The sequence below is a fragment of the Lithobates pipiens genome, unplaced genomic scaffold (assembly GCF_037356315.1).
Source record: "Lithobates pipiens isolate NorthernLeopardFrog02 unplaced genomic scaffold, aLitPip1_a1.2 Scaffold_13, whole genome shotgun sequence".
Taxonomy (NCBI): domain Eukaryota; kingdom Metazoa; phylum Chordata; class Amphibia; order Anura; family Ranidae; genus Lithobates; species Lithobates pipiens.
Window position 1 is genome coordinate 96,388,164 of NW_027507718.1, and position 12,524 is coordinate 96,400,687.

The window sequence follows — 12,524 nt, forward strand, 5'->3', positions numbered from 1 at the left end:
GCATGATCCCCTCCCTTCAGAGACTCGGCTGCAGGGCAGTATTCCAATGTGATGACGACCCCAAACACACCTCCAAGACGACCACTGCCTTGCAAAAGAAGATGAGGGAAAGGGTGATGGACTGGCCAAGCATGTCTCGAGACTAAGGGTGAGCTCCGGAGTGTTCACGTACTCCACGTGCAGAGCCTGCCAGGAAGAACACGCCGGAGCTTATCCCTACTCAAGACCTAAACCCTATTGAGCATCTGTGGGGCATCCTCAAACGGAAGGTGGAGGAGCGCAAGGTCTCCAACTTCCACCAGCTCTGTGATTTTGTCATGGAGGAGTGGAAGAGGACTCCAGTGGCAACTTGTGAAGCTCTGGTGAACTCCATGCCCAAGAGGGTTAAGGCAGTGCTGGAAAATGGTGGCCACACAAAATAGACACTTTTCGGCCATTCTTACTTGGGGATGTAATCTATTGTTGCTAGTGGATTTTTAGGGACAGCAAATTTTACACTTGTACAAGCTGTACACTCACTACTTTGTGTTGAAGCAAAATGTCATTTCTTCAGTTTTATAGCGATTTAACCGGTGAAAATTTTAAGGACTGGTTAGTGTGTGTGTATTCTATTCTTCCTTTTTTTTTTTTTCACTTTAAATGGTTATTTGTTGCAAGCACTGGGGCATGTTCATGAAACATTTGATATTACTTTTACATATTTTCAAGCCCATAAGTTTAAACACCATTTTTAATATATATATATTTTTTTTTTTTTTGCAGTTCTCGTTGTTTGCCAGAGAAAATGACTGTTTACACTACGTTAGTGGGGTTGTTAAATGCTAGAAACTACAACTTCGGTGGGGAATTCGTAGAAGCCATGATTCGTCAGCTCAAAGAAACTATAAAATCCAATTTGTATACAGAAGCTTCTTACGTTGTAAGCAACTCTTCAAATAATGTACTATTGACAAGTGAGACCTGTAAAATTTAGGCTAGAACTACACAGGCCATCATCCTAGTAAAAGACCAAACTTGTTGGCAGTAATTTCATTGCTGTGAACTTAAATCAGTGTGCTGTCGATGATGATATATTTTTAAGTAGCAAGAAATTAAAATCCTTATGCTTGGGTTTAAGAACTTGAATTGAATTTCATAGGAAATCTAACCCATCCATTTTTCTCTTTTCTGATTTTTGTCTTTCACAATCTTGTTATACAGGTACGCTTTCTTTCTGATCTTGTGAATTGCCATGTTATTGCAGCACCTTCTATGGTTGCAATGTTTGAGAACTTTGTTGGGGTCACTCAGGAAGAAGATATACCTCAGGTAAAAAATGTCAGTCATGATTATGAGAAGAGGCAGTAAGCTTGAGCTGAGATTAACCTCTTGGTACTGGTGCCTACCTGCCCTTTAAGGTATTTCAGATGTCGGGAGGCTAGGCGGGGCTTATGGCCATGTGACCACCGTGATTGGCGGTCACATGAGCAGCTCCCAATTACGAGAGCTTTCTGCCAGAAACTATGCAGAGAACACATAGGACTGGTACGCAAATATGATTTTATACGTTCACTTTAATCATTCATTCATGTTGAAGAAAGTTAAGGGAGGAGAGTCACCTCATATCATCATTTAAATGGGTATATCCTCTTTGGTCTGCATCTATTAAGTGGCAGATAGGCCCTACCACAGCATTAATGGAAAAATGCACTTTCATTAAAAACCAAATGTGGAAATATAAACAAAGCTCTTTTGGCAATATTTCTCCTGTGGGTCACAGGAGAGCACTTTGTTGTGCACTCCTGTTGAACAGATTCAGCCGACAGCAGGCTAAAGGCGGCTGACATCAGACCTGGTCGGCTCTGCAGGGATCCCCGCAATAATGTTGGGATTAGACCAGATTCCTGACCGGTAGCTGGCCCAACCTCTTGATGTGCTGCTGAGCGCCTGTGCCATCCACTCCCACCCTCTCCATTATCCTTTACTGCATGGTCAGAAGGCAGAGTACAGAGTGGCGACTGACAGTCCTGACTTTGTGCTCAGAATGGACCTGAGAACTGATGAGCAGTCCTTGATTGCTTTGTTCTTGGTGTAGAACCATGGACCAATGCTGCATCTACACTGGTGATAAAACTGATACAAAGCCATTTTGCAATTTATTAAAAAATACATTTCTATTGCAGTCTGCAGCCACAATTCCCCCCCCCCCCCCCCAAAAAATGTAATGCAATGTTTTTACACTGCTGGGGATAAACACCTCCAGGTTATTTTCTTGCTTCAGTGATTGATATTTTTTCTCAGTAATCTGCACTAGGATACAAGTAAAATTTGAAGTATCCCCTGCATTAGGAATTTCATTTTGGTGAGATTCCCTACATCTTCTCCACTAGGGATGTAAACACTACAACTTTCCTCAGAACAATGTGATTTTATGCAAATAGTTATGATAAACCTGAATGTTATGGTTTGTTTCAATTCTGTATTGAACATAGTGGGGGGGGGGGGTAAACTGCAATTTTGAACAGGGAAAAAAAAAGCAAGGCTCTATACAGCAACCTATATTTTATGAATAAAAACAAGGCCTCAGTGTGAAGTAATGTTGCAGTGCTAGGCAATATAATGTAAACTGGGGTTGCTGTTTTATTCTTCCCTGATAATGGCCAGTAAACTGAAATGGACAGCAGGAGATAAGTGTTGTGTACCAGCTATAAAAATGTGTTGAGTTTATTATAAATTGTGGCTTTCAGTCATATCTTGAGTGGTGATCTTGGCATGTTTTCTATTTAGGTTCGATCGGACTGGTATGTGTTTGCTGTCCTTTCCTCCTTACCCTGGGTTGGAAAAGAACTTTATGAGAAGAAGGATGTTGAGATGGACCGTATTTTCTCACAAGTTGAAAGTTACCTCAAGTATGTATTCTGTTAAGCCCTCCTGATGGGCAGGTATGTTTTGGCACTTCATGATTGTGCCAAAGTACGCCTGCCCCTTTCTACCTACTGCAAATTTTTTATTTTCATAGTAATAAGCCAGTAGGAATGTGTAAAGGCAGGTCTTGGAAATGGCTAAAAATACACTTTTTCCTTTAGGGTAAATGTGCTCTATGCTAATAGTTGAGTGAAGGCCATACTCCTCTGTACAAGTGTACACGTATTGTGCTGATGTGGTAAGATGGTATGCCTGAAAAGGTCTGTTTAGCTTTTGGACTACACTGAGCAGCACTGCCAAATTCGGCTTATTGGACAGTGTGGACATGGTATTTAGTATAGTGTCTGTCTGATTATTTCTTTGACCACACTTTAAGGCTAGGGTCACATCTAAGCGATTTTGCATGTGCACAGCAGCCTATACATTGTAAAGGGCTTCTGTACCTTTTTTATTTCCTGTAGGAAAAATTTCCCTGCGCCTTTAATTATTTGGCCACATGGTACTTTTGAGTTTCTGCATGAGGGAAACCACACCTCGCTTTTCTTTTTCGTTCATTGACACACAGTGCTCCATTATTCACAACCATAGGGTTAGAAAGCCGCCACCCCCCCCCCCCCCCCCCCACACAGGAGTAGGATACTAGGCAGAAAAAGACTTGGCGAAGCCTATGGGCATAGCTCGCTCTGCTATAGGTCTTCAGGTGTTGTTTTTTTTTTTTTTTTTTCCTGGATTTTTCTCCGGTGAGATCTACAATCGACTGCCGGGCTGGGCGACAGCTGGACGCTAAGGTCCAGTGGTCTCCACCAGTCTTGCGAGCGCTTGCGGACTGCAGCTACGTGCTAGGAAGGGGGCTGGCCCTGTGAGTTAAATGTCTCGCTAGGTTGCGTACGGCCAGGTCTCAGCCTGAGTCGCAGCGTTCTTCATGGTCGACAGCCCCCTCATTTCGGTGGCGAGGGGATCGATCTGGGAGCATTACCCACGCGCTTCGCTGAATCGGTAAGGTGGCTTTCACACCAAGCCATCCATTGCGTCGGCGGTAAAACGCGGTTATTTTCAGCGTCTTTTTACCGTCTGATTTGCAGAGCATTTTGGGTGCTAGCGGGGCACTTTTACCCCCCGCTAGCGGCCGCATTCCAAAGAAGCTGCTGGCAGGACTTTTCCTAACGTCCTGCCAGCGCTCCGCTCCAGTGTGAAAGCCCTCTGGCTTTCACACTGGAGTGAATGGAGCAGCAGTTTGAGGGTGGATTGCAGGCAATATTTCTAGCGCTATACCACCTGCAAAACACCCTCGGTGTGAAAGGGGTCTAAGTACGGGCTCTCCTCGCTACTGCCTTTAGGCAGTGGAAACGGCTTCCACCATTGGATTCCAGAGGAAAATCACAGGGTCAGGCTCAAAGGAAGACCTGGAGCCGTAAGACTACAAAGCAGAATACTAAGGCCTCTTCATGAAGAGGCGTCTTCCCTCACCAAGGTGACGGAAAGACTTCTGCATTTTGCAGAAGTCTGGCAGAGGGAAACTCGGGACAGATGGGCTCTCTCCACAGTGACTCTAGGATACAAACTAGTGTTTTCGGGAGTTTCCACCATCTCACTTTCTGAGGTCAAACGTTCCCAAGGATCCAGGGAAAAGACAAATCGCTGTTTCAAGCATTAGACCAATTATTGACTAGGTGATCTTACAAATCCCCACAGAACAAAAAAAAATAAATCCTAAAAATTCGCTCATTTTCAATGGAATCGATCAGGTCAGTGGTCTCCATCCTACAAGGTGGAGAACTTTTGGCATCCATCGTCATCAGGGACACATCTGCATTTCCCTAAATTTTCCACTCTCCAAAAGTTTCTGTGATTCCAAGTGCAACAACGGCACTTTCAGTTCACAGCCTTACCCTTCAGGCTAGCCACAGCACCACGGGTATTCACAAAAATACTGGCCCCACCTCTAGCTAGTTTGAGGCCACAGGGCATAACAGCATTGGCTTACCTAGATAATCTATTGTTAATAGACCAGCCAGTGACTCCCTTAAGGCACAGTGTACGCATTACAACCAGTTACCTGGAAAGTCTCGGTTGGATCCTCAACCTAGAGAAGTCTTCCTTAAAACCATTATAAGGCTGGATTACTTAGGCTTGATCATAGATACAGCCCAGAAAAGGGTGTTCTTGCCTCCAGCAAAGATCAACTGCATACAAGAGCTGGTACGGATGGTCAAGTCAAAAGCAAAAGCCTTTGCATGAGGTTGTTGGGAAAGATGGTAGCTTCATTCTAAGCAGTCCCCTATGCCCAGTTCCATTCAAGACTGTTGCAAAACAGAATCCTCTCTGCCTGGAACAAGACGATCGAAGCTTTGGACTTGCCAATGTAGCTGTCCCCAAGAGTGTCTCAAAGCCTCAGTTGGTTGTTATGAAGCCAGAGTTTGCTGAAGGGGAAATCCTTCAAACCAATAATCTGGAAAGTAGTAACGACAGATGTCAGCCTCTCGGGGCTGGGGAGCGGTACTAGGAGAGACTGTCCAGAGACGGTCAAAACTCAAGAGCCCTGCCCATCAACATCCTAGAGATTTGAGCGGTTTATCTGGCTCTGAAAACCTGGACCTCCAGGTTAAAGAATTGTCCAGTCCAGATTCAATCCAACAATGCCATAGCTGTGGCCTATATCAATCACCAAGGGGGCACCAAGAGTCTCTCCTCTCAGAGAGAGGTGAACCATATCCTTATTTGGGCATAAAGAAATATCCCATCCCTATCTGCAGTTTTCATTCCAGCAGTAGAAAATTCTCTGGCGGACTATCTAAGTCGCCAGCAGTTATTCCCAGGGGAATGGTCTCTTCACACCAAAGTGTTTCGGGCTGTTTGCCAAAGATGGGGGACTCCGGACATAGATCTTCTAGTGTCCAGATTCTACATGAAGTTAGTCAACTTTGTGTCCAGAACAAGGAATCCACTTTCACTGATCTACGCTTTCCCCCGATTCATTGGCTGCCTCGACTTCTTTTCAGGATCAAGCTGGAAAGAAAGTCGGTAATTCTGGTAGCACAGCATGGCCCAGAAGGTCACGGTATGCAGAGATTGTAAAGATGGCAGTGGAAGGTCCTTGGCCTCTCCCATTAAGGCCAAACCTGCTATCACGTGGTCTGATATTCCATCCTACTTTACGAGCGCTAAGTTTAACGGCTTGGCTATTGAAACCCAGATTCTGAAGAAACGTGGGCTTTCCAAGTCTGTTGTCTCAACTTTAATAAATGCAAGGAAACCAGTTTCCAGAGCTGTATATTATAGCGTTTGGAAAGCTTACGTTTCCTGGTGTGAATCCAAGGGTTGGCACCCTCGGAGATGTAGGCAGAATCCTTGCCTTTCTACAATTGGGCGTAGAGATGAAGTTGGCCCTAAGTACTATTAAGGGCCAAGTCTCAGCCTTATCGTGTTTTTTTTTTTTTTTTTTTTTTTTTTTTTTTTTTTACAAAGGCTGCTTGCTACGCGTTCTTTAGTCCGGGGTTTTATGCAAGGGGTGATGTGGATTAATCTGCCAGTTAAAGCACCTTTTAACCCCTTGGGACTTGAATTTAGTTTTGTCAGTGTTAAAAAAAAAAAACGCCATTTGAACCGTTACAGCATGTTCCCTTAGTCCTCCTGATTAGGAAGCTTATATTTTTGTTTGCTATATCCTCCACAAGGAGGGTTTCAGAATTTGCTGTTCTTTCTTGTAAAGAGCCATGTTTGATTATTCATGTGGACAGAGTGGTGTTACGCCCTCGTCCAGTCTTTTTGCCAAAAGTGGTTTCAGGCTTTCATCTGAATGTAGATACTGTCCTGCCATTATTTTTCCAAAAACCATGTTCCAGGGAAGAAAAGTCGCTACATTGTCTTGATGTAGTGAGAGCAGTGAAAATCTATTTAATGAGAATTGCTCAGATTTGTTAGACTGTCTTATTTATTCTGCCAGAGGGTCCTAAAAAGGACAGGCAGCGTCGAAATCCACTGTTGCTAAGTGGATTCAGCAAGTTATAATTCAAACTTATGATTTAAGGGGTAAGATTCCCCCTATTCAAGTTAAGGTGCACTCTACCAGAGCACGTTAGTGCTTCTTGGGCAGTGCATCACCAGGCCTCCTTTGCTCAGATCTGCAAGGCCGCAACTTGGTCTTTGGTCCATACATTCACAAAATTTTACCAAGTGGATGTAAAGAAGGAATGAGGATATCTCCTTCGGGTGCAGTGTGCTGCAGGCAGCAGTAAAAGTCCTCAAGGTCTGGGGGTGCTCTACGGGTTGTCTCCCCTCGAGTAGCATTGCTATGGGACGTTCCACTAAGTAAATACTTAAGGCTCTGTGTCCTATGATGTACGATAAAGAAAATAGGATTTTTATTCTTAGTGCCATTACTATTATTCATTAGTACTTCCACTACGTCATATCCGATCGACGGCACCTCCGCTGTCATCAGAGGCGCCCTCACTTACTGGAAAAACACGATGTATTGTACTCGATCTCCAACACACCACAGTCTCTAAGGTTCAGGCTCGCCCCCCTATATCACGGAGGCCACCGTTCCATCCGGCGCATCACAACTTGCCCCCGATGGAACGCAGAGCATCCTATAGATTTCGGGTCCCCCACATGGAGCGACATGGGCTACAGCCAATCCAAGCCCCATTCCCATCTATAGATCAAAATATCGAACATACCCAATCCGCCTGTGTCTATCCCTCTAAGTTTAACCCCGTGAAACAACCCAGGGTAAACCACCACGGTACATTATTATAGAGGCAGGATAATAGCAAACAGGGTTAGCAACAATGTATTCACTATAAAATTAAACTGAATATTACCAAAAAACCTCGATAACCTATACATATTAAAAATCCTCAAATATGAAACTTGAAACTGAGCTGATAAAAAGTATATACATATGAGAACTCCATAGTGCACTCACTAAGGAGAAGGATCAGACAGCCATTCTACCTCACACCTTTTCCTTAATTTAAATATGCTCAAAGCATATGCTGCACTTATTTTCTTTTCCTTTGTATGCTCTGATTATATCTCATCATAAACAAAAAAGGATCCAAAAAACTGATTTATTAGTGATCCCCTCAGACTCCTTAACCATGGATTATTATGGAGGAGTGAACCCCTTTTATTTCAGAGTTAAGTATATATTTTAGGGATGCCACCCCTAACTCAATCCCATCCCGCCCGTAGGGCACGGTGCCAAGAAACCACTATATTTCATGCCCAAAGTACAGGCCATCGGGGAGGGCTCACAAAAATATATAATATATATCACTAATACAAGCCAAAATATTCTGTCAGACTATCCCAAATAAGAATAATCAATTCAAAAAAGGAAAATATTGAAAATAATGCAAGAAACAATACAAAATGTAATACAGAATACAGTATCAAAAGAAGGGGGAATAGAAAAATTCTGATGGTAACAAATTTCCATAAGGCCTGAGAACGCACTCAAGCATTGTTAATGAATGCGTTCACATCCGTATCCACGTTAAGGCCATACGGGACATAAGTTCTGAGTCTGTGTATCCACGCCATCTCTTGTTTTGAGATTTCTCTGACCAATGACCCACCCCTCCAATGAGGCCTATACTTGTCAATGCCCATATACAAGGTATTAGAGGGGTCCCTATTATGCCTTTGGTCAAAATGGCGTGACACCGGGTGCTTATCAAAGCCTCTCCTTATATTCCCAATGTGTTCATTGAGTCTCACTTTCAGTGCCCTCTTGGTCCTCCCAATATATTGGAGGCCGCAAGGGCACTGGATCAAATATACCACTCCCTCAGATGAGCAAGTAATAAAAGGTTTGACTTCATAGGACCTTGATGTACTGGTTGATACAACATTGGTAATCCTCCTTTCTTTGCACCTGTTTAAAGTGCAAACCTGGCAATTTTTACATTTGTAATAACCCTTAAGATTCTGAAAAAAACACCTGTTGGAACTTGGGGGATCGTGTACACTTGGTGCAATCCGATTTCCCAAAGATGACACCCCTTTAAACACTACTTGTGGTTTACCCAGTAGTATAGTACCAAGAACCGGATCACTTGTTAATAAATGCCAGTGTTTCTGTATTAAACGCTTAATACTACGGTGTTGCACCGAAAAAGTGGTAATAAAAGGAACTTTATCCTGTGTCTCTCTATCTTCCCTTCTGTCCTCCAAAAGTTTCATCCTATCCTTTTCCCGGGCACTCTGAAGTGCTTCCGACAAAAAATCCCTGTTATATCCCTTCTCCAGGAACCTTTTAACAAGAACAGCCGCCTGTTCCTCAAAGGTCTCTACCTCAGTGCAGTTCCTCCTCAGGCGTGTGAATTGTCCCTGGGGCACTTATCACAGCTGTGTGTGATACCCTGAAGATCCAGGAGCCAGCGGATCCCTCTGCTGATGTACCGGTCCCTTTTGGGTCCCGCAAGCCAGCACGTTCACCTAAGGTGTTCCCGTATTTGACTTATTTTGACAAATTCATCTACAGGGAATGGGGTCGCCCGGAAAGGACCTTTTCGGTCCCCAAAAACATGGCGGTGCATTACCCCTTTGAGGAAAGCCTTCTCAAAAAGTAGTCGGCTCCTTCGGTCGTGGATCCCCAGTATCCAGGTTAAATAAAATAACCATGATCCCGGTTGAGGGCACTCCTGCATTCAAGGATCCCACGGACAGGAGGGCCGAGGCTGTGGTGCGTTCCTTGTTTACGGTTGTACTGGCATCCGCACTGGTGTCGCAGACACTGACTGAGTGGGCAAAACTTTTGCACTGTGAATTGGGAGAGCAAAACGCCTCCCCTGTCTGCGTGGAACTAGCAGACCAACTAGTGCAAGACCTTAAGTACGTTTGACGCGGCCCTGGATACTCTCCCTCTGTTGTCCAGGGCTTCAGTGTCAGCTGTGGTGCCTAATTTGGCTAAAATGCTGGTCTGCTGACCAGGCATCCAAGAAAGCCCTGACGGATCTTTCCTTCCTTGGCGACCGGCTCTTTGGAGCCTCGTTGGATTACATTATTAAAATGCCACTGGTGGTAAGAGTAGGGCCAGGAAGGCCAAGGAGCCACGCCGCAGGCAAGGGCCCTCCTTTTCCACTCGCAAACGGCTTTTTCGTCCGCCCGGTGCTTCGGCAAAACGTCCCCAGCCCGACAGGACGCCCACAGACGGTCAGAAGCGTCCCTGGAACCGCAAGCCTGCGAACAAAATTGCTACTGCTTGAAGGTTTACCCCCACCCTCATATCGGGTGGGGGGTCTTCTTCGGAAGTTTGCAGTTTCTCGGCCGCCAACCAGATTCTTCCCCTCCAGCATACTTGCGTCCCCCTGTTAGGGGCGGTATGGGACTTGCTGAATCAGGGGGTGATTGTACCGGTATCGGAACGTTTCCAGGGGTTCTACTCAAATCTGTGGTTCCCAAGAAGGAAAGGGTGCGTCCGATCTTGGACTTAAAAGCCCTCAATCACTTTGTAAAAGTGCAGAGGTTCAGAATGGAATCGGTTCGCTCAGTAGTCGCTGCACTCCAAGGGCACTACCTGGCGTTCCTTAGACATCCTGGATGCATACCTGCACATACCCGTATTCCTTCGGCATCAAAAATTTCTGCGTTTGGCAGTCGGAAGCACACTACCAATTTGTGGCTCTCCCTTTTGGCCTGGCATCAGCCCCCCCCGAGTCTTTACCAAGGTACTGGCTCCAGTATTGGCATTTCTGCGACAACGCGGGATCGCGATCGTGGGTTACCTAGACTATCTCCTCCTGAGGGCATCTTCCGCCTCAGAATTGGAGGAGGATGTGGCAATCGCCATGCAGACCCTGCAAGAATTTGGGTGGCTGTTGAACCTAAGAAGTCGGTGGTTGTACCGACTCGGCGTCTGGAGTACCTGGGTTTACTATTGGACTCCAGGGAAGCGAGGGTTTTTCTCCCCTCAGACAAATTTCTGACTCTCAGATCTGCGGTCAATCTGATGAGCCGCAAGTGGGCGTCGCTCCACTTTTGCATGCAAGTACTGGGGCTCATGGTGGCCTCCTTCGAGGCAGTACCTTATGCCCAGTTCCACAGCAGAGTCCTGCAGAAGGAGATTTTGACAAAATGGGACAAATCTCCGTTGTCCCTGGATCGGCAGATCCAGGTGAGCCAGCTAGTCGGGGACTCCCTGATCTGGTAGTTGAGGTCCCCGGTGATTCAGTCCAGAAAATCATTCCTTCCTCTGAAATGGACGATGATCACTACGGACGCCAGTCTATCCGTCTGGGGTGGAGTGATGGGGATTCAGTCAGCTCAGGGCGTCTGGTCGACGGAGGAATCCAAGTTGCCGATCAATCTGCTCGAATTGAGAGCGATCAGGCTATGCCTCCACACTTGGTCAATGAGTCTTCAAGGGCGTCTGATCAGGATACAGTCGGACAACACCACAGCTGTGGTGTACATAAATCACCAAGGGGGAACAAGAAGCTCAGCCGCTGCTCGAGAGGTCGCTCACATACTTCAGTGGGCAGAGCAACACGTTCCGGCCCTGTCAGCCATTTACAACCCGGGGGTGGAAAATTGACAGGCGGACTGAGTCGTCAGATGCTGGACCCAGGAGACTGGGTGTTGCATCCAGAGATATTCAGGCTGCTGTGCCTGAAATGGGGCACACCAGATGGGGATCTGTTGGCCTCCCGTCTCAATCGGAAGGTGCCAAGATTCGTGTCCAGGACAAGAGGTCCGCGGTCAGACGCGCTGGTGGCTCCATGGGATCAGTACCGGCTGATTTATAGCTTTCCTCCACTGAAGCTGTTATCGCGTCTGCTTCAGAGTGGAAGCCGAGGGGATCCCAGTAATCCTGGTTGCCCCAGATTGGCCTCAGCGGCCCTGTTACGCAGACCTCGTGCATCTGGTGGCAGACGCCCCTTGGCGACTGCCACTACGAGCGGACCTCCTATCTCAAGGTCCAATCTTTCACCCCGCTTTACTGTCGCTGGCATTAACGGCATGGCTATTGAGAGCCAGGTATTGACGAGCCGGGGTCTGTCGGACTCGGTAATTACAACTATGCTGCGGGTGCGGAAATCTTCTTCACGGAAGATATACCATCGTACCTGGAAGGCCTACATTTCCATGTGTGAGGAGAAAGGATGGCATCTGCGCTCCTTTTCTATATCCAGGATCCTGCTGTTTCTTCAGCAAGGGGTAGACCAGAAATTGGCGCTGAGCACCATTAAGGGGCAAATTTCAGCCCTGGCTGTCTTTTTTTTTTTTTTTTTTTTTTTTTATTTTTTTTAAATTTATTTATTTTTATTTTATTTTTTTTTCCCAGCGACCCCTGGCGTCTCACTCAGTGAGTACCTTTTGTTCAGGGGGTTCGACATGTAGTCCCTCTGGTGCGTCCACAGTTACCCCCATGAGATTTGAACCTGGTGTTGGCGCTTCAGAAGCCACCATTTGAGAATATCAGGGAGATTCCCCTGTTGACCCTTTCACAGAAGGTGGTCTTTCTAGTGGCCATCACATCGGCTTGTCATGCAAGTCGCCTTATCTGGTTATCCACAGGGATAAGGTGGCGTTGCGTCCACTACCGTCATTTCTGCCAAAGGTGGTCTCTGCTTTTCATATCAATGAGGACATTGTATTGCCATCGTTGT

At 46.0% G+C, this 12,524-nt stretch overlaps 1 protein-coding gene across 1 annotated transcript in view; it reads left to right on the forward strand.

The window, feature by feature from the left end:
- The window catches only part of NCBP1 (nuclear cap binding protein subunit 1), a 90,642-nt gene that overhangs the window by 8,156 nt on the left and 69,962 nt on the right, over window positions 1–12,524 (forward strand). Inside the window, exons 4-6 of the mRNA XM_077475293.1 lie at window positions 763–919; window positions 1,201–1,308; window positions 2,767–2,888. Of these exons, the coding sequence (XP_077331419.1) occupies window positions 763–919; window positions 1,201–1,308; window positions 2,767–2,888 (387 nt within the window). The remainder of the gene's footprint in view (window positions 1–762; window positions 920–1,200; window positions 1,309–2,766; window positions 2,889–12,524) is intronic.